This window comes from Amblyomma mixtum, chromosome 6 (assembly GCF_055824585.1).
Source record: "Amblyomma mixtum isolate Tamu chromosome 6, ASM5582458v1, whole genome shotgun sequence".
Taxonomy (NCBI): Eukaryota; Metazoa; Arthropoda; class Arachnida; order Ixodida; family Ixodidae; genus Amblyomma; species Amblyomma mixtum.
Genome location: NC_143017.1, coordinates 69,410,425 through 69,432,043, shown reverse-complemented (window position 1 = coordinate 69,432,043; position 21,619 = coordinate 69,410,425). Strand labels below are relative to the sequence as shown.

Here is a 21,619-nt window from a genome sequence, read left to right as displayed (position 1 = left end):
AGCCCCGCAGGTCCCAGCTCCGAAGAACGATGTCGAACTCCGATATGGAGGAAACTGTACATAAGGTTTATTTTACATATTTACAGACGAGATGGGAGTGTGGTGGTTACAAAACAACACCCCCTTAAATGCCCTTGGTATTCCCGAGATCTCTGACTAGGGAATAAAGTTCGGAAAACGTTCTCCAGTCAGGTGGACAGTTGTGGGCGCTGGCGGTACCACCCACGTCAAGGGGCGGTGCTGAACTCTCCCGCAGCTCGGTCGATGGGAAAGGGGAAAGCCAGCAGACCTCGAACACTGTCGTGTCGAATTGGCAGGTGCAGCACCTCCGTGGGAAAGGAAGGCCACGCCGTTTCCCAGCCGGTGGACAGGGGGAAAGACACGTCATCGAAGGCTGTCGTGTCGATTCAGCACTGTGTTGAGATCGGTGCCCCCTGGGAAAGTAAGTGCGCTGCGTTTCCCAGCAGGTGAATGAGGGGCCTTGTACGCCCCCGCCTGATGTCCGAAACGCAGGACCTCAGTCAATGTAGCAGTCGCCTTTCAAGTAAAATCAACAGCGTGACCTTTCACGGCGTCACTCCGTCCGGCGACCCGTGGGCAGACTTGGCCACCTGACGCCGCCGCCGTCACCGCTGTTCCCCGCCGCACCTTTGTTGCATGACTCACGTCTTACTGGAATTCCTCCCAGGCCTGTGTTCGCCGATCTTAACATACCCAACAAGTATCACTAAGGTAATAATAGTTGAGAAGCTAGCTGCACAAGACTTCATTTTCGAAGAATGCCTGACATGCAGTGCGAAAAGAAACGACTGAACGCACGAATGGGCTGAAAACTGGAAAGCGTTAAGTTTAGTACGCATATGTCGATCAAATGATATGTCGCCAGTCGGATTATGCAAGCAGTAGAATGTTCTGCAGTCTTGCGCACTGTTTTCCAGAGAAATTCGCAACTACACGCCTACCAGGTGGACTTCACCACATAATGCATGCACCCTTGTAGGGTAGATTCACCGCATGGCAGCAGTGTCGTGAGGAAAGTGGGCACGTCAGAATGACAAGACCATGACTCATTTTATCACCAGGAAATGTTAAGCAAATCAGTGTACTACGTGGTATCTTATTTCATGATTGCCCCGACAAAAGGCCCCGACGAAAGGGGGAAGGGGCACTGCTCGGCTTCTTGCGAACTTCTGGCCTGCATGACAGGCTGTGACTTCAACGAACGCTGACTTTCCCTGTGACTTCAATTTTCTGTTACCCTCCTTTCTCTTTCTTTTTATTCCCTCACCCCCTTCCCCCCGTGTAGGGTAGCAAACCGATTATTCTTTGGTTAACCTCCCTGCCTTTCCTCTTCTACCTCCTCCTCCTACGCATTTCGCACTGCCCTCCACCCGCGCACTGTACTTTCGTGGCCGTTTTCTAGGTACAGTCTTTGTCAAAAGTAACCACGGTGGTGCTGGTGGCAACAATGGCTGGTGCTGTGCCAATAGCGGTGCTACTTCACAATGAGCAGAGCACAGAAGGCTACATGGCTGCATTTCAACTTCTAAAAGACACTCATCCTTTCTGCTTCGGAGGTCAGGCCGTAAGTAGGAAAAACAATAACACTGCCTTTAATCTGTGCATTGCAGAAGCTAACTTCAAGAAAATATGCCTTCATGTTTCCTTCCCCATTACTTCATCACCATAAAATGTGGTTGTCTGCCAAGCATTGCAAGAGGTTGTAGGTCAGTGTTAGAGATGCAATTCTAGGCTGCCATATTGTTCACGAAAGCACCCCATAATGAAAAATGTAAGAGCGATATTTCAACACTGTGCTAGACAAAACCCATAACTTCGCCATATGCACTCAGTGAGGGTGCAGTTACGGCTCAAGTTTGAGTGAAGAATAGAGGGGAACAGAATGTTGCAGTTTACTAACATGTCTGCGGCACGAAAGGGAATGATATCAGTTCCTGTAAAATTGCAATGGTCATACAAACATGCGAACAGCCATTTCTCTAAAGGTAAAAAAATTGTTGTACAGACTAGAAAGAAAGCATATGTAACTTTTTGGGCCTACAGTATAAAAGCAAAAATGCTGAAATGTTCACATTACTGGCTACTTGCGTTCTTCAGAGCACACTCAATTCTCTCCATATTAAAATTCCTTATGACGGTTACCTTGCACTTATTGATTAGCTATTCCGTATTGATTCTATTTCGTACCTGTGGTTAGAGGCTTTCATGCTTCAGCGTTTCTGAATCAAATATTCCGTCTCCTCAGAGAGCTTGGCAGTAAGCAGTCTACCATCCTACCTTCTACTTCTACTGAACACTACGTAATGATAGATGTGAGACTATCGTCCAATGCCTGAACATTAAGGTCGTCGCCCTTGGTTACAGCCGAATAGCTGTTCTGCAGTGAGACCTTTACTTTCCCTCTTACCGCTAACGCGTTAATGGGCTTCCGTCTCACTGTTTTTTCCCATCCCTTCAAGCATAGGCTAAATCGAGACCTTACCATCCTGTGGCCGCTACAACGCACCTTTCTGAGAACTTCCACAGCCTGCACGATACCAGGATGAGCGCACAGTATGAAGTCTATTTCATTTCAGAAGGAATATGATCCATAAATTATTCCTCTCTGCAAACTCTACTCATAACTCCCCCCCTGCTGTTCCTAGAGCCTATACCATAGTCGCCTACTGCCTGGTCTCCTTTCCTACCTTGGCATTGAAGTCAGCTATCAGTACACTGCAGTGTGTTTTTATTTCGTTCTCTGCAGATTCCTCGTTTTCATAGCAGCTTTCAGTGATCTGGTCATCATGGCTAAATGCGGGTGCATACGTTTGTACCACCTTCAGTTAGTAGTAGTAGTAAAAGACTTTTAATCAACCATAATTTACAGGCCGAGCATTTCGACCGCCTGGGCGACCAGAAGCCGCTGTTCTTCTTCCCCTTCAGCGCCAAGCCAGTCGAGCCAGGTGGTGATGGATAGAGAGGGTGGGGGGAAGGAACCCGACTGCTGAGCAGCCGGGCAATAGAATAGGCAATGGGCCAGGTCCGCATAGATACAGGGGCAGTTGGGACAGGAAGGGTCCGATCGATAGCGATAGAGGAAGAGGCGGGACGGGGTGATAACTGCATTCATCTGAATGTGCCGAAGAAGGCGAGACTCCGGCACCGTGAGTGATGGATGAGGGGGAGGGTAAAGGCGTTTGTCGAGGCGGAGCTCAAGGTAGACCTCTTTTATGGTGCGGCGAAGGGTGAGTCTCCCACCGTCCTCCGAGGGCTTGGGCCAGGGGATCAACGGTGCCCGGAAAAGTGTGTCGCGGGCGAGCTGATGGGCCAGCTCATTGCCGTCAATCCCTGAATGCCCAGGGACCCAGCGGAGGAAAACGATGGAAGGCTGCAGTGCGGAGACCGCTCGTTCGACCTCCTGTTGGAGAGAAGGGGTCAGGGTGCGTTTCTGTATGTGGTGTATAGCGGCTTGTGAGTCCGAATAGACTGTGTACTCTTGGAGAGAGGGAAGGAGGGAAAATGACTGGAGGGCATGCGCAATGGCGAGGACCTCGAGGGACAATGCGTCTGGAGGGTGTAGATACGGCCCGCTGGTGTGGGTTTCAGGAGCAGGGAGGTGTGGATGGTACAGGGCGTAGCCGCAGGAACCTCAAGGAGCCACGAAGGAGGCATCCGTGTAAGCTACACCCTGGGTATCAAAGAGAGGGGAATGGTGCTGTGCGGCCGCATGACGACGTCCGGCGTGCAGGACGGGGGACATGTTGGTCGGGAGGGGAAGGATACGAAGATTGGGGGCGGGGGTGGGAATAGGAGAGGTAAACGGGGAGATTGGAATGGGCGAGATACCCGCTTGAGTCAATAACCACTGACCCTGACGGGTAAGGGAAAGCCGGGCAAGCTGCGAGTCACGATGGAGACTGAGAAGAGAACGAAGAGGATGGAAGAGGCCTGTGGCAAAGAGCTTAGTGGTAGAGGTAGTGATAGGAAGGTTGAGAGCTGCCTTGTAGAGGCCCACAAGAGCAGTCTCGAGAGCGTTAAGTTGAGTCTGAGTGAAGGAAGCGTAGGGTGCAAAGTACAAGACCTTGTTGAGGGCCAGCGCGTGGGCAACTCGGCACGCGTGAGCCTCGTGGAGACCTGAGCGTCGAGTGACCACGCGCCGCAGGAGGTGAGTTACAGAGTGGCAGGTGGTGACAGCGCGGTGAAGGGATTGCACATTCTTAGCCGCATGCAAAGGGAAGCCAAGAACTTTGCACTGTGTGACGACAGGAATGGGAGAGCCAGAAAGGTGGAGAGAGACGAAGTGGTTGTGTGAGCGCTGGTAGGAGGAATGGCTGAGAAGGAGAAGCTCGGATTTCTCAGGAGCAGGAGAGAGGCCAGCGGTGGTGAGAAAGGAGTCGATGAGATCTAGGCCACGTTGCAGGGTGTCCTGTACGTGACCAGGAGATCCAGATGAACACCAGAGAGTGATGTCATCGGCGTAAAATATATGATGCAGGTCGGGAATTTCAGCTAGCTGGGAGGCGAGAGGGGCCATAGCAAGATTGAAAAGGGTAGGAGAGAGAACCGCACCTTGAGGAGTGCCTCGGGTGAGGTTGTGGGGGTCGGACAGATAGGTGTCGACTCGAAAGCGAGCGACACGTTTAGAGAGGAATGAGCGGATATAACAGTACATGCGGGAGCCACAGTCTAGGGAGGCGAGTTGGGAAAGGATGTGGTCGTGGCAAACACCGTCAAAGGCTTTGCGAACATCGACGGTCACAAGGGCGTGAATTTGAGTGGGGGTAGGTGACAGAAACGTGTGCTGGAGAACCAGAAACATGTCCTGTGCACAGACGTGGCGTCGGAAGCCGATGAGAGAATGAGGGAAGAACTCCCTCGTCTCGAGAAAATTAGAGAGGCGAGTCAGGGCCATTCGCTCAAGGGTCTTACCAACACATGATGTCAGGGAGATTGGGCGGAGGTTAGAGAGAGAGGGAGGCTTGCCCGGCTTTGGAATCATAGAAATGAGGGAGGAGGTCCAGGAGCTGGGCAGGCAGCCGCTGTCCCATGCATCATTGTAGGTTTTAAGGAGGAATTCTTTGGCGCAGTCAGGAAGGTTGCGAAGTGTGGTGTATGTAATGGCATCCTCACCGGGAGCCGAGCGTGTAGCATTAGCAGCCAGAGCCGATTCGAGCTCCCGGAGAGTGAAGGATTGGTCCAGATCGGGGTTAGGTCCACCGCAGTACACCGGGTAGGAGGGTGCCAGAGGGGGCGGGAGATAGAGAGAGGCGAGCTGATCAAAAACATCGGAGGGAGTTCCTTGAGTGAGGGCTTTAGCTAGAGTGGGAGCAAGGGCAGGCTTAGTGCCAAGGAGGGATTTGAAGAGAGACCATGTGGATCGCGAGTGCAATGCAGAGTCAAGACGGTCACAAAGAGCACTCCAACGAGAGTGCTCGAGGGAGGCGCAGTGGGCGACGATCTCGGCCCGCAAAGCAGTGATCCGGGAGGAAAGTTGGGCATTGTGTGGTTGGGAGCGAAAGGAGCGTTGAAGACGTTTACGGCGACGCCATAAACGGAGAAGGTGAGGATCTGGGTCTTGGATTGGGTAACGAGAGCGAACGCGACGGCTACTGGACGTGAGCGCTGCAGAGATGCGCGACGTCCAGTCGTCGTAGGATTGAAAGGAGTCGGAGGCGAGATTAGTGCGAAAAGCATGCCAGTCAGTGTGAATAATCGGATGACAGCGAGGGATGTGGGAGAGAGAGGTGGTGATATGGATGAGAAAGTGGTCACTTAGAAGAGTTTCGGCTGTCACCTGCCAGTGAAAGGAAAGTGAACCCCGAGAGAAAGTGAGGTCGGGTGTCGTAGGGCGTTGTGAGGCAGTGCCCGCTCGAGTAGGAGAGCCAGGAGTATTAAGAAGGGTGAGGTGGCGTTCCTGGGCCAGACAATGGAGGAGGCGGCCGGGTTTGAGGGTTTGTGGGTAGCCCCAGAGTGTGTGAGGGGCATTAAAGTCACCACCAAAGAGGAGATGGGAGGTAGAAGAAAGAGAGTGAAGGAATTTGCCCAGAGCAGAGAATAAAGAGGAAGTGACAGGGGGGTTGTAAAAAGACAAAAGGACGAGTGAGATGCGGGAAGAAGGGTGGTAATAAACCACACCAACTAAATATTTAAGGAGGGTGGAGGGGATGTCAATTTGCTCTACGAGCACGTCACTGCGTACATAAATAGACGCAAGTGGTGTGGCCGTAGTGGCATGGTAGGCGCGGTAGCCTGGGACATTGCGGGCCGTCCGGGTCTCCTGGAGAAGGAGAAAATGAGGTAGGGAGGGGCGGGTGAGTAGATACTGGTGGAGGGGGGTCTTATTGTGACAAAGATTTCGGCAGTTCCACTGGACAATCTCGAGGTCCTCGCCAAACGCCATTATGATAGAGGAGAGGAACGCGATGGTACGCGTTCCTTCTTTTTTGCCGGGGGCAGTGACTCATGGACGGATTGAAGCATAGATGCAAAGGATTCCAATTGCTTTGATTGTGCTTGGAGGGTGGTAAGGATCTGGAGAACCGAAGTTTCCAGCTGAACCAAGCGAGTGTGATGTGCCTGTGTGGTGCTTTCTACAAGGTCAGCCAAAGGGGCGACCTGGGCGCTGGAGGAAGGAGTGGTGAACGTGGCAAGGTGCTCATTTAGCTTGCTAAGCTGGGAGGTAAGAGAGGAGGTGGTTGTCTGGAGGGTTTGAGTCAAGGCATGTATCTGCTGTTGTAGATCGTGGGAAATGCGCTGCTGCTCTCGCTGCTGGCGTTCCAGCATTGCGAGCCGGAGGTCGAAGGAGCGGTTCTCGTCAGTCAAGGATGGAGAGGGTGGTGTAGTGGAAGAGAGGGACGCTGGCACCGAGGATCCTTTAACTATGGCGGCATAGGAGCCTGGTGGTGACGTGATCGGAGATGATGGAGATTCATGATTAGAGGAGGAGGAGCACTTAAGGTTATTTACGATAGCTGCCACCCTCTTGTTAATAATATAAATTCCTCTATGTTGCCAGCTATATTCTGACTGATAAGGAACTCCACACCTAGTTCTGCTATCTCCACTAATCCACGATAGCATAGTATGTGCCCTCTTTTAGGACTGTATATGCCTCATCTGTCCTAACCTCGCTATGCCCCACGACATCTCATTTAATGCCTGCTAGTTCCTCAAAAAGCTTTGCAAGACTAGCCTCACTGGATAAGGCTAGAGTTAACAGTCACCAGGTTCAGTTTCCAGCGGCGGTCTGTCCAGAGCAAGAGATTCTTGGCACCCTCTGTTGTGTCACAGGCCTGGCTGCTGCCTTGGTCAGTTGCTGAGCTGCCGCTGGAGACAGGGTTAACTAGTGTATTAATACAGGAGGTTTTGACCAAGTACTACACCAGGGCGGCCAAATCCTGCTCTGGTGAGGAAGTGCACTGTCGGTTCTGGTCACCGATATCGGACCTAACCCCAGGCCTGGTTATGCAGTTCCATCGACAAGCAGATTGGGTTATTTCTACTTAACAGCAAGCTAGCCATGGCATCTATGCCATGGATACTGACCTTTTTCTTTATTTTTTTTTGGTTTCAACCGAAAAGTCCAACCCCTACTAGTAAGCCAGGGTCCAGAGTATGCATACGCTGTCGCTTCTGCATAGTGATATTATTTCAACTGCTTTAAACTGCGGCAGAATTTTCTTGTCTGTGATCCTCATTACAACAGTCCTCTGAAAGCAGCGGATATCCGCCAGGATTCACACTATGTGCAAATGTTTGGCAACAGATGATGTAAAGTCAGATTTCTAGAAGAAAGCTAGCCACAATATTGTTAATCAAAAAACAAAGATCCAAGGATGAATCCTTGCAGGTCACGTGAAGAACAAACACTAAAAGCTATCAATTGTTCTTGGCTTGATAGGCGTGCTGAAATCGGCTATTGTTATCGCTGCAGGCACCACACGTATTTATGACAGACAACTCCAGTGCAGAGAAGGCTGCACTGCAGGAAACATGGCCTCCAGCCAGGCAGCTTCTGTGCCATTTTCATGTGGCCCAGGCAGAGTGGCGCTGGCTGACAGCTGCCCACAACCATGTTGGCAAGGACCAGAGACGGCAACTAATGTCAACATTCCAGGAGCAAGTTTTGTCCAAATGTAGTTCTTTTTTAAAGAGGGGGACTGTGCGAAATTACAGGCACAGCGTAAATGTGCATATGTGTATGTGAAAGGCACTGGCACATTTCTCACTAAAGGATTCCAAACTCCAACTACAGGTCATGTATGCTGACACAGAAGAGAAGCTGGAAGCTGCGAAAGCCAGGCTTGGGTCTGAATCCCACCAGGGCTACATAGAACGGGTGAAGGCATTCCTCAAAAGGGAAGAGGAGTGGGTGCTCCTTTTTCGTGCAAACATCACCACACGGGGGCACAACACAAATAATTTCTCTGAGGCCACCATCCGTATCCTAAAAGACATCGTGCTCAGCAGAGCAGAGGCCTTCAACGCCGTTGCACTAGTGGATGCAGTGGCCGTGGTGTGGGAGAGATACTTCGAGAGCCGCATCCTCCGCCATGCTAACAGCCGTGTTGCCAGTCATCACCTGGCTTACAAATGGCTCCTTTCCCGGATGCCATCAGGAGCTGCTGACACCATACGACTAACAGGACACAACCTCTATGCAGTGCCCAGTGCCACACGCCAAGACACAATATATGAAGTGTCAGCAGATTTTGGAATGTGCAGCTGCGCAGCAAAAAAACAAGGTGCTTTTTGCAAGCACCAGGCGCTTGTCCATGAAACTTTTGGGGGATTGTTTCCCAATGCTCCGCCCCTGAACACAGGAGACCGGCATCAATTGGGCAAGCTGGCCTTAGGCAACAAGTGCCCCCCTCGGGATTTCTTTATGCCCTTCCTTGAAGGAGAGCAGCCTCAAGAAGAGCCCGACCAGGCAAGCTGCAGTTACGAAAACCCACAGGCTTGTGAAGCAAGCCACATGCAAGACGACTGCCAGCCCTCCACATCAAGACAGCTGTCACCTACTGCGCAAGACTGTGATCAACCCCAGCTTGCCCAGGTGCATATTCCCTGTAAATTTCCTTCTCATCCTAAATCCTTCTTTCCTCAGCAATGCCAGTGCAGGTAAAGACAACGAACATTTTTTCTGGTTGATCTTTGCAAACTTGTAGAAAAGGCACTTTTTAGAGTTCATGCTGAAAGTAACACTAGTGTAGAAATACAAATTCTAGAATTCTGTGCGATACACATTACCTTGCCGATGTTAGTTGCACATTCAAGTCTGCAGCTTTCCATTCAGATGAAAGGCTATACCAGGCAAGAATGAATAAATGAGCCACAGTTTTGTCTGTAAATGCTGGGAACATTTGCAACGGACCTATATATCAAGAATGTTAAACTCAGATTGTTCTACTGACCAGGTCTTTACCGCATATGCATGAAGAGGTATGCCTTGCTACAGTGAAGTTTCATGTCCAGCAAATGAATATTCTGATTCAGCTCAGAGCTTACTGCAAAGATAGCAATAGGGTGCCACGGTCATAATTGGCTACTTGTAACAATTTCAGACAAGTTTAGTTTAGTTTATGAGGATTTAATGTCCCGAATCAACTCAGGCTATGAGGGACGCCGTAGTGAAGGGCTCCGGAAATTTCGACCACCTGGGGTTCTTTAATGTGCACTGACATCGCACAGCACACGGGCTTCTTAGAATTTCGCCTCCATCGAAATTTGACTGCCGCAGCTGGAATTGAACCAACGTCTTTCGGGTCAGCAGCCAAACACCATAACCATTGAGCCACCGCGGCGGCTAATTTCAAAGAAGTGTGCATGCAAATAATGAGAATGCTAATATATAAAAAGAAAGAAAACCAACATGGCAATCCTCAGCTGCTGTAGCCCAGCCTGCAACTAGAACTTCCATCACAGGGTAGATGATAGCTACAGAGCTTTGAACATTCGAAACGCTCAAAGTGGACAGAATCTAGTCATTCAGTTCCACAACCTTTCATGCAGGAAAGAGAAGATGTGTCTTGAAAAATTTAGCGCGACACACAAGGACCGAAAGAGTAGACGACACGAGCGCTCGTGTCGTCTACTCTTTCGGTCCTTGTGTGTCGCGCTAAATTTTTCAAGATGTATGTTAACCAACTCGCCCAGTCTGCAGTATTGTTAGAAGATGTGTACCGGAGCTTGGAGTCCCAGCTGCGCCGCCTGCATGCCATGAATGAGCACAACCCTGCATATCTAGAAATCCTGCGGTGTCTTGGGCATGAGCTGGACCGCGTGCCCAATGGAAATGACGCAGCTGGGCTTATGCTTGCCTTCAAGGCAACTGCAGCAGCACGGAGGCACCGGGGACGTCAAATCCGGGTGCAGCCTACAAGTATTGCGAGACGCCGGCCGGGGTTGACAAGGGGCTCCAAAAGGGTGCCAGCTGGACGCCCACCAGGTCAACCCTGTTCCAAGAGGCCAAAAAAAAGGCCCCACTCCCTTCGGAGTAATGTGCTAGAAAATGTCCGAAGTGCAAAATTGCACTGAGGACATTTCTCGAGAAGATCAAATGCAACATGTCTATTCTTGATAACACACTTGATTTTGAGGGGCGTGTCATGTACCGCACGCAACACTGTGCACTTGCTTGTGATGTCAGGTTTGTGCTGCGAGCTGGACACGCATGCATTTTAAGAAGGAATTTTGCACCACACGATTGATGCTCATGAATAATTCAGTAAAAGTACGGTGCATAGTGCCCCTGACAGTGGCCTTATCCTGAAGTCTTCCTATTCCAAAATCTGATGTGAGTTCTCATGTGTGCTGTTCTCATAATTCTTGATTTTTTGGTTTGGTATGGTTTATTAGGGTTTAAAGTTCCAAAGCGACTCGGGCTATGAGGGACGCCGTAGTGAAATTCCGACCACCTGGGGGTTCTTTAACGTGCACTGACATCGCATCTCGGGCCTGTAGAATTTCATCTCCATCCAAAATTCGGCCACCGCGGCCGGGATCGCACCCGCGTCTTTTGGGTCAGCAGCCGAGCGCCATAACCACTGAGCCACCGCGGTGGGGCCTTGATTTTTTGATCGTCTTTTAACAGTCCGGCAGACTGCTGCAAACTGCACTGTTTGGTCATAGCTATGCTCTTTTCTGCTTGAAAAGAGTAGCATAGCTCTCTAACACTCCAAAGGTGACCACAGCTCTGAGTCTGCAATTCTGCTGGGTGTTCTTGTGCATGTTTGTCTTTCCTTGGCATTTTTCCTGACTCTATGGTGCACTCCAATGCATCACAGGCTTTTGTACACTGCAACATATCTTTGGTTTTTTGCACTGCTTTGCCAGTTTCTTTTTAAAGACACACGGTGTTTTCAAGATCCTTAAGACAGCCTTCAGCGACCACCTCTCTGATTTAACCACTTCCCCGCTGGCCATGACACAATCAAGCAGCAGGTCTTCCGTTACAGTGCTGAAGTGGCACTGCTTAACTTGCAACCTTGCAGCTGCCAGTCTAAACTTTTCACCTTTCCCCTCCTTCATACTGTAAAGTTTTACTGCCCATCGCATGACCAAGTTTTGTTGAACACTGTAAGGTGAACTTTGCTTTGAGGCTTTCTTCTACATTTTGTGCGTTGCCTCAGCTTTAAGCCTGCTCGGAAACACAAACACGGCTATTTGCCCTTCAAGTGGGATCTATGACAGCTGCACGGCTCTATATCATATGTACAATCGAAGCCACTGTTACCACATTTTCCTGTAGTTGACAGATTGAGAGGATTTGGCTGTGTAACTACGATTGCTTTTGCGTAAAATGTTTACTTGGTGTTTCTTGTGCACTTGCTAAATGGCAGAGGTGCTGCCTCACTAAGTGTAGGAGCAGTGTGCATAAACAACTCTCCAAAACTGCTAATTCCTCCATATGGTTTCATCGAGGGGTCTCACTAAGAGTAGTTTTGTATCTTATGAGCAATGATGTTAGTCAACTGTGTGTGGCATTTGCTGATGACTTTAAAAAGCTGTTTTGAAATGTTCGATCACTATCTGTCCGGACTATTCTGGAATTTCTACAATGCGTTCTGGGCGTTCTGGCGAATTTCTGGGCGTTCTACAATGTTTCACCTAATTCAGATGCTTTTGAAGTAGCTGTGAAATAATTTGTGATTGGAGTTAGTCAAGGTCATTCCAAGAAACATAAAAAGTTATCATGAAAGCATCTCACTGTGGGAAGCCAGCACTTATTTATTTTGTTCACTGTTCACTGTTGTCTTCAATTCCACCATTCCATGTGAGCATATTAAAAAGTGTCCCGGACTTAATTTAAACACTCTTGTCTCATCTTATGATGACACCTGCGCAACACATGAATCACATACCTATGAAATCATCAAATACCAAAAAAAAACGTGCCACCGTCTCCGCTTAAAAGGAGTGCCTAACGTAGGGCCGACATGACGACCGCAAATTCACCACAGTGCTCTCAAACGGCCGGCGTGGCTACTTGTTACAGATTGCACAAAACAGCCCACTGATATCGGAATCAAGTTTCACAATCCCGAGCCTCTCGCTTAGTGAACACACAAACCGATAGTTCAGAGCGGTTGCTGTTGTGAACAGCGCGTCACAATAAAGGGTGCGGTCGCAAAACGAAAGCATGTTTTCACACTATAAGGTCCGTTACAGCTACTTCGTTAAACTGCATGTAATAAATGCGCTTCCACTTGGCCAGCCTTCACAAAACAAGTTTGTAAACAAGTTCCATGTACACCATTTGACAACGCTAGTCCCCAAGGCTGGAGGGTGTTTCGCGATCGCAAGTGCTCTGTGAAATGTTTATGCAGTAAACTTTCGCAGCCGTGACTTCACATAACTGCTTGCTGTAACTCAGCCAACATTACGCCCCGGCTTTCGCAACAGTGCCACTGTGGTCCCTAAAAATACTTGCAACCCTAGTATCACCTCAAACGGCAAGCAACCGAGCAAATGTTCCAATATTACACACTACTAGCTAATTGACAAACTGCAAGAAAAGGCGTACCCAGCATCCAACGGCACTGCTTGCATAGATCCTTGACATCACATATTTAGAACGGCATTTGTTTGCAAACCAATGTCTTCTGGCAGGCTGGCTGGTGCACTTTGTTCATTTTTAAACTGTGCAAAACAACGAGGACCGAATAAGGTAAGGAGGACATACGCTCACAGCGCAGAAAAAACTCTGGTCCACTTGTCACCACCGAGCTCAAAAAACGCCATCTTTGCAAACAAATAAACATAGTGACGTCACTTCCGGCGACTGTAGCGCTGCCTAGCGTTCGTGAACTGTCGTGGAAGTTTTGGTTTCGCTTCACGCGGGACTAGGAGGTATGTCGTGTCTGGTCGTGTGTTTGTGTGTATGTGCGCGTGCGTGCGTGATCACGTGATAAAACGAAGGACGAAGACAAGTCGCAGCTTTCTTTTACAACCTCTGTGTCGATCGTCGACGTTCAACTTTTTTTTTTCTCAAGCAGCTCTGCGCATTGTTAGCTACCTCATCGGCAAAGTGCGTGTCTTGGCAGCACGAGCTCCGGCGGTGGAAAGATACCAAAATTTCCACCTTTTGCTGGTCGCATAAGCAACAATATAAATCCGATGTGGACAACGACGCGCTGTTTTGCGCGAGCTCAAAATCAAGGGAAACTACACCTGCGGGTGCCTGTGCTGTGCAGACCTGCCTGCAATAACATATGTCGTACTTAGATTTGTTTTCCAGGGCTTTCCATGGGGCATGAGGTCGGTGAAGATAGTTAATGAAGTGATGTTGTCAACTCTCTCTGATGATTTGAAACGCTGTACAACGTATTTTAAATTACTTTCTTTTTCTAGGCATCACACAGCTGAAATGTTCGCTTCTCGCGCCTGTTGTGCAGCACGTACTGCTACTGCTTTGCCTGAACTCTGTGGTGCTTTCATGCACTGGAAAAGAACGTTTAACTCTGTACTTATGATTAGTATATGTTGAGTGTGGAAAGTAAGAGTTGAGAAAGCAAGCTGCACAGGACCCATCCATATTCAAAGACCAGGAAGCCTGTCAGGCATGAGAAACGAAATGACTGAGCACACGAATAGCAGATAATGAGAGCATTAAATTTCGTTCAGTGTGCATATGTCGCTCAAATGATATGTCGCCAGCAGAACCATGTAGGTAGTGGAACATTTTGCAGCCTTGCGCAGCCTTCTGCAGGAAAATTTGCGACTATGTATACACGCCTGCCAAATGGACATCACCACATAACAGCAATGTCAGGATGGTCATTTGGGCCCTTCCTGAACCCATCTCGCTCTTCCAAAGGGCTCCTCAACTTTCAGGGGCCCTCCTAGGGTGCAAGAAATATTTTATTGTTATTCCTTTTTATGGATAAAGTTTACTCCTTCCTTCCTCTTTTAGGGTGATTTACCACATGGTAGCAGTGCCGTGAGGAAAATGGGCGCGCTGGATAGACAAGACAATGACTATTTCACATTATAACCAGGAAACGTTACCAAGAATCAGTAAATTAATGCACTAGCTGCCATCTTATTTACTGGTTTTGACATATTAAGTATAGCTGTGCATGGACTTTTCTTGAACAAATTTGCTAACCTGCTTGAGTTCCTCTTGAGGTTGTGGAGTGCAGCATGTATCTTTGCGTATTAGTGTCACCCATACATCATGTTCACGACATTCAGGGATAGAAGAAATGTTGCACTAGTATAACCCTTGTATATGAACTTCATAAGTTATAAAAGAGCACTTGGCTGATTGAAAATGCTTGCAATCATATGCACGCATAACCACACTGCCACAATTCTTCAGAAAATTGTTACGTATCACGCATGGAGGTGCACTTCCCAAACCTTATTCACTCCCGAATTCCAATATGTGCTCAGGGCAATAAACTGAAAAGAATGAGGTATACAAATTAGTGGGGAGTACCTCGGCAACCTCTAGTTTGCTAATGACATTACCTTGTTGAGTAACTTTGGAGACTTGCGGCAAATATTTGAGGAGCTCATGAGGCACTGCAGACAGATAGGTTTGAAAATTACAACATGTATAAAGTAACTGTACTAAAGGTAAGGTAGTGGCTGGTAAATAATTTCCTCAAAAGTGGGAAAACACTCGAAGCAGCCCTTGTGTGCAATTACATGGCCAAGTATTCATTGGGGACACGAATAATGAAGGATTAGATAATAAATAAGAATAAGCTAAAGCATATCTGGTAGATATTCCGACATGATGAACAGTAGCTTGTTAATATCAGAAAATACCATTCTGTCAGAGCTCACTTAAGAAGTGCAGACTTTAAAATAAACAAAGTATCTGGAATTGAAACTGTGAATACTGGAACAAGTGGTGGGAAAAAGATCAATAAATGTAATTTTAACAGGTAGGGAAAAAGAAACCTAGATCAGTGGTCATATATTAAACTTAAGGAAAAGAAGTGGAGTAGGGCACATCATGCAATGTGTACAACAGATAACCAGCTTCCAGTTTGAGCCACAGAATGTATATCAAGAAAGGGCGAATATAGTAACAGCCAGCAGAGGTTAGCTACAGCCATGATATAAGGAAATTCACACAAGACAGGGGTAACTGGAGAACACTGGGAGAGTGGGTTTAATCCAGCTGGAGATGATCACACATCCATTACAGGCCAAGCACAGTCATGAGCAACCCAGTGCCCCTTATCATTTCAGATAACGTTACTAAGAGCAATGTAGTAAAACCTCGTTGATGCGTTTTTTTTTTCTAATTACGGGGAAAACTCTATTATCCGGGAAAACGCATGATCCAAACCGCCTAATTCTGAGATATATACCTGTTGAATAAGGTAAAAAACATGTACTGACAATTTCACTTTATAAAAATGTCGATTGCCATTTCTTGGCACAAGAGCTGAACAGACCCTATTCCAGTGCTCGCTGAGTTCAGTCCGCGTTCGTGCTGTCTTTAACACAGAAGGAAATTCTCAACACATCAGCTCCGTCGTCGGCAATGACGAAAGTAACCAAAATCTGTTCCGTGTCATTGTTGGATGCTTCTCCCGTTTGCACCTAAGTACCGTGGGGAAGCCACCCGATTGTCGAAGTGTTTTTGCTTTTTAAGCTGCGTTTCCCAGACCCGGAAAAAAACTTCTCCTTGCCCTTATGCACCGCGATGAAACTTCAGCGCTTCTGCTCTTCACATCACGCACTCGCAGGAAAGGCCATCGCGAATGCTAATGCGTCGTTTTTATTTTTTTGTTTTGTTTTTGATGGTGGTGCTTCGCCTCATAGCAAGTAGGCACTGCAAAGACGTCACCACTCCGCAAAAAAAAAAAAATGTTTGCACATGAGCGGTTGGTCAATATACGAATTATACGACCACATATTGTCGAAATTCTAAACGTAGTAGCCAGGAAATCGAGTTTTCCTGGAATGTATACATTTGTAAATAATAATAATAATAATGTGTTTAAGAAAAATAGTGTAACTCAATGGGACATTTTAATGTCTGCGATTTTCTTCCTTTCTTTTATTGATGTCCATTTTTACAAAATGGAGGAGGCCAAGGTAAAAGCTGCGACAGTGCAGCTTGAGAGGCCCTCGACCCCCTTTACACGTGGCAGCGCGGAGAAGCACAACACGCAAAACATAACATACACAGGTAACCTGTGTACGAACCCAGAAACCGTATAAACCATGAACGTATCAACGAGGTTTTGCGGTTGATGTCAACAGCACTGACCTAGGCTTGCTTATACACTGAGGGCATTTTCTCGCGTGCATCAATTTTATGGATAGGAAGGCCAAGGTAGTATGCAATACTCCTTTGAGACTTCAGCTGTGTATTTAAAAGAAAGCAATTTGTGAAGACATAGTGCTGTAACTGCAATGAAAATTCAGAAATATTTATGGTTCTGGCCATATTCAAAGGACTCAGTGCAGCAAATGGATAGAAGATTGAAAAAGGTGCAATTAATCTGGTGCTTAGCGTGATGCTGTAAATCTAAACTGTGTCTCTAAAAGAAAGGGCTGTTGCTGACAATGTACAACTGAGCTAATGGAAGAAAATGCACGTTTTGATATGAAGAGCTGTGCTACAGACATCTTTTTATCATATATTATTGCGTATAGGCTTTCAAAAGCTGATAACGTAAACAAAATCAGTTAATTACACTAACAACTGGCAAGGTTATGAGCACACAAATAATGAAACTAACACCAGGGGAGAAGAAAGCAGAAGTTGGAACATTACATTAACATTCAGTACCCCACAGATTTGCGTACCTCATTCTTTTCATTATATTGCTCTTAACACGTACTGAAATGCTGCAGTGATTAAGATTTAAGAGGTACGTGTCTCCCTACGTGATTAGTATTTTAGTTTTCTAAAGCAAGAATGGGTAGACTGAGATCAAGTACAAAAAGGTGGCCTCTCCTACACCAATGCTGTATTGTGTGCAGGAGATAAGAGAGAGAGAGAAATACTTAAACAGGTTAAATCAAGGCCTTATACGTGCTCTAAGAGCCAACTGGGCAACTTGGCCGCCAAGGCCAGCCATGCCGACCAGCAGGAAGGAGGGGCTTGGGGCGGTGCAGAGAACGGATGGACATCTCCTTTTCACTTGCGCTTAGAAGCTTGACACAAGAGAGGTGATACAAGGAACATAAGACTTCAACAACTGAGCATTTATTCCACACATAGTGAAATTTAAGGAACCAATGAAGAAACGATCTTTTGAAACTGCTGCAAAATAGTTTGGACCTGAGTTTGGTCATGACCATTCTAAGAAGCACAAGTAGGAAGTTATCAGCTTATTATGAAAGCACCTCATTGTTGGAAGCCAGCACATTTTTTGCTCAATCTGAAATGCACCATCCCATGTAAGCATACTAAAAATATATGCCTGCACAATAAAGTATGCATCTTTGTTCCTTCTTAAGGTATGACGCCACACTTGAAGGAAAAATGTTTTTGATGGGAAAATATTTATTTTGGTATTTTCCAATATTACGCATCCCAGGTTACTGTCATTAGCACGTAATCAGCTTAAAAAAACTTTTTAAATATGACTTACTCTGAAACGTGCTAAATTTTCCTCTCATGTCAACAGAGATAACTCGTAAAGTAAGTAATGTACAGTCTGCATCACCCTCATGTCGAGCACTAAACCAGTGGCCAGCAGGCAATAAAAATTCATACTAGACAGCAACCCATGACACCTGGCCAAAGCTGTAGTGCCCACATTGCTTGTGGGTCTGCGAGGCTCTACTGACATGGAATCATTTCCTCTATAATCTAGCAGGTACGACGAGGTGTCACTTTATTTGCAGAGAAGTGTGCCGGCTGAGCGCTCTACACAAGGGTGAGGCAGGCTGTACACCATAATGATTTGGCACTAATGAAGGTCTACCTGTTAGATGAGAAGTGAACTACAATAGTCTGTGATGGATATGCAGGCAATCATTAGAACAACTGAAAGCATACATGAAAAACTGCCTTTCTGCAAGCATGGATAATTTATCATGGCGCCTGACCAGCACACCGATCACATGCCTATGGATTTACGAAATACACAAAAGATAAACTAGCATCTTCTCTGCTTAAAGGTTGTGCCTAGCGTCGGGCCGGCATCCCCGACTGCCCACTCGGCACAGTGTTCTTATTACCCCTCACTTTGAGAAATAGCGGTTTGGCAATCCAAATTTATGCTATCGCACCAAGAACACCGTTACCACCAGTCCGGAAAAACGGCTACAGTAAGTGCACTTTCATTGGGCCACACTCGTCAAAACAAGTTTGACGCAAGTTCTGAGAAGTCTAGCCTTGGGGACAAAACGCGCACACCGTTGTTGCTCGAAAGAGCACCGCGAGCGCAAGTGCGCTGGTGAAAAGTGAGTTAGTTTAGTGAGCAAAACTTCTGCAGACGCGACTTCACACAACCGACTGCCGAAACCACTTCTGCGTTAAGGCCAGCTTCCGCAAGAGCTATATATCGCGAACCAACGCTGTCACGAACGGCGAGCATCGATAGAAAATTACACACGGGCAGAGGGGCAGGCTGCGAGTCCGACGATACAGGGCCCGAGGGGCAGGCTGCGAGACCGACGATGCGTTTTCCAGCGTAGAACAGCGGCACGGCGCGGCTTGCATAGCTCCTTGGAATCTACGCACTTTAAGCATTCGGAGCCAAGTATCCACGATCCAACGAGGCGGCTTGCATAAAACTGCGTAAAACCGCTCGCGTGAAACTGCAACCCGCACGTAGGGTCCCTACCGCACGCATACGCAAGGCGCCATTTTTTTTATGACGGCGGAAGTTGCGTAGGGTCACGTGATAGCACTCCTGGGCGTCGTCTGCTCGAATGCGTGTACAGGCTATGTTTTGGCAATACGCTGCCGGGCGGTGGCTGAGCCGCGGAGGACGCAGGGAAAGCCGTGAAGCGGTGGTACACGGGGAGCAACGCAGCTCATGCAGGGCTCGCTTGCACAATGCCGCCGCACTGCCAGGCGGACCCTGTGCGAAAGCAATTCAGCGCCGAAATTGACAGTAGCTATTCTGTAATTCGCAAGCGGCCACGCGAAGGAAGGAAAGGGGACGAGGTACTTCCGGTGTCCTCGCAGAAGATGTGCCCTCCGTGTGTGCCCAGCCTCTCTCTCTCTCTGGGCTATGGAACAACGAATCCATGCAATCGGGCTAATCACGCCAAAACACTTAACGCGGCAGAGAGAAAGAGAAAAACTCCTATGAGTGTTGTCCGCAAAGCTTTGTAGATTGTGGTAAGGATTAATGGCTGCCTTAATTGCGAGTTCAAAGTGGAAGTGGCTCCTGCTGCTCTGTACGCCAATCTGCTGCTTCTACAATGGAGACGGACACCGAAGCTGCTCCAGTAACGACGCGCGCGGGATGACTAGGATGACGCTACGGGCGCGACCCCATAAGGCCAACCGCCAGAGGAAAGAGCGAGAAAGACAAGAGCCCGGCCACTTCCTTATCTCGTTAGGCCACTCCTCCTGACCATGACGGCGGCCGAGCCGCGTAAGAGCGAAACGCACGGCGATGTAACGGGACGGACCAGTGCAGAGAACCAGCAGCAGCAGCAGCAGTCCAGGAAGGAGACCGGCACACTGGCCCAGGAAACGAGGAGGGCCCCGGTGAAAGTCGCTGGAAGGCGACAGTGCGCCGCGGCATTAGCGGCGGCAAAGCGGGTGCGAAAGGAGGCGTCGTTGGCGAGGGCGGTGGCAGAGGAGGAGGCTGGGGACCGGGTAGCGCGGTCGCCCGTGGCACAAGTGGGTCACTGGGACGGCCGTGCCGGAGAGAGCGCCGCGAGGCCCAGCAGCGGCAGCTGAGGCCGACCTCTTACGACACCCGGCGGTCGCCGCAGTGCGGACGGAGGGAGGGAGGGGGAGGCGCCCCCTCCTCGGCTTCGCTCCTCTGCATGGAGCCAGGCAGATGGCAGGGAAGGAGCGAGAGAGGCTGCACAATGAACGGCGCCCTTCGCTGCCCGCGCGCCGAACGTCTAACGGTGACGAGGAAGGCCGCTGAGCCTTGGCACCGATTGGCGTCACTGGGCCGGGGACGCCCCGCGGTGCATATTGGCGGACACCTCGCGCGCTCTCGGAAATTGCTCCTCCGCTGCCGCCACTGATGGGGGCGAGAGAAACCATCGAGGAGAAGAGCAGGACGCACGTACGCAAAAAGCTTGGGGAGAGCGGTGGTGGGGGGGTGTCTAAATCCGGCGAATCTCCGGTGGGATACCCAACAAGTTATACCGGTATACATCGGCACCGCCGTCGCAGCTGCCCCCTTCACCGACTCGCGCCTGATAAGGGACGAGTGTGGAGGCGGGAGGATGCGGCGCAGCCAAATGGGCCGCACGCACAGATAGCTCACACACACTATTTCCCTAACGACCGCGCCATGACACGTTTCCGCGACGCAGGTTTCGCCAGGATGCACTACAGGCACGAAACTGACCGCCACAACCAGTCTCCTGCGCAGTCATCATTCAATGTCTACCTAGCGCAGCATCCTTTGCACCCCGCAGCGGTTAGCTGGCTAAGGGTCGACAGCTGAAAGCGAGTTCTCGAGGACCCAACCCCAGCGCAGCGGCCACATGAATAAGACGCCCGTGTGCCATGCGATATCACGATCAGTATTATCATCGGCAGCAGCAACCCAACTAGGCCCACTGCAGGACAAATGCCTATCCCATATTCCTCCAATTAACGCTGCCCTATGTGCGATGTCAGTGTACGTACGGCGTTTCCCCCTCCCCCTTACTTTTATTCAATTTCTTTCCATCACGGTGCAGTTCGGGAGGCCACCCTGAGTATGAAAGTTGTATACTACGCCTTTAATTTCCTCATGCTTAATTTTTGTTACTACAGTTGAACCTGAAAAGGCCCGACAATTACTTCGTTACAGCCGTAGCTTCGTTATAGCGCGTGTTGACCGAGCTTCGTAGGGGAATCGTCATTCCTTCGTTATATCCATTATTTCGTATAAACAGTTTCGTTATAACGAGGCTTGACTGCATTACACATCACAGTTCGCAGTTGCAAAAAACCACGGCCGCAGCGCCAGGAAAAACTGCGTCGATGTAAAAAGTGCGGGGCCACCCG

General features: G+C 48.8%; 2 protein-coding genes and 1 long non-coding RNA gene across 7 annotated transcripts in view; 1 reads left to right on the top strand and 2 right to left on the bottom strand.

Annotated features, from left to right (window-relative positions):
* The window catches only part of atos (atos homolog atossa), a 145,775-nt gene that overhangs the window by 56,922 nt on the left and 67,234 nt on the right, over positions 1-21,619 (bottom strand). The gene's annotated exons all lie outside the window — the stretch shown is intronic.
* On the bottom strand, positions 4,066-19,361 carry LOC149339314 (uncharacterized). Of its 2 annotated transcripts, none has more exons than XR_016283503.1 (5): positions 19,041-19,361; positions 14,977-15,030; positions 13,028-14,907; positions 10,186-10,378; positions 4,066-7,329 (listed from the first exon to the last, which is right to left on the bottom strand). It is a non-coding gene; the product is annotated as an uncharacterized LOC149339314 (long non-coding RNA). The 2 variants fall into 2 exon arrangements; XR_016283502.1 differs by having other exon boundaries at positions 4,068-7,329; positions 10,186-10,457; positions 19,041-19,359.
* LOC149339315 (uncharacterized) lies at positions 7,592-10,856 on the top strand. Its single transcript, XM_089548064.1, has 3 exons — positions 7,592-8,125; positions 8,258-9,058; positions 10,159-10,856. The coding sequence occupies exons 1-3, from the start codon at positions 7,952-7,954 to the stop codon at positions 10,537-10,539; spliced, it is 1,356 nt and encodes a 451-aa protein (XP_089404190.1). The 5' UTR covers positions 7,592-7,951; the 3' UTR covers positions 10,540-10,856.

Bases quoted from the DNA above. Each gene is read 5' to 3' on its own strand.
- LOC149339315 (XM_089548064.1), top strand. From the start codon at position 7,952: ATGACAGACAACTCCAGTGCAGAGAAGGCTGCACTGCAGGAAACATGG. The intron at 8,126-8,257 runs GTTTTGTCCAAA...CTCCAACTACAG, and splicing joins TGTCAACATTCCAGGAGCAA to GTCATGTATGCTGACACAGA. The intron at 9,059-10,158 runs GTGCATATTCCC...CAACTCGCCCAG, and splicing joins ATCAACCCCAGCTTGCCCAG to TCTGCAGTATTGTTAGAAGA.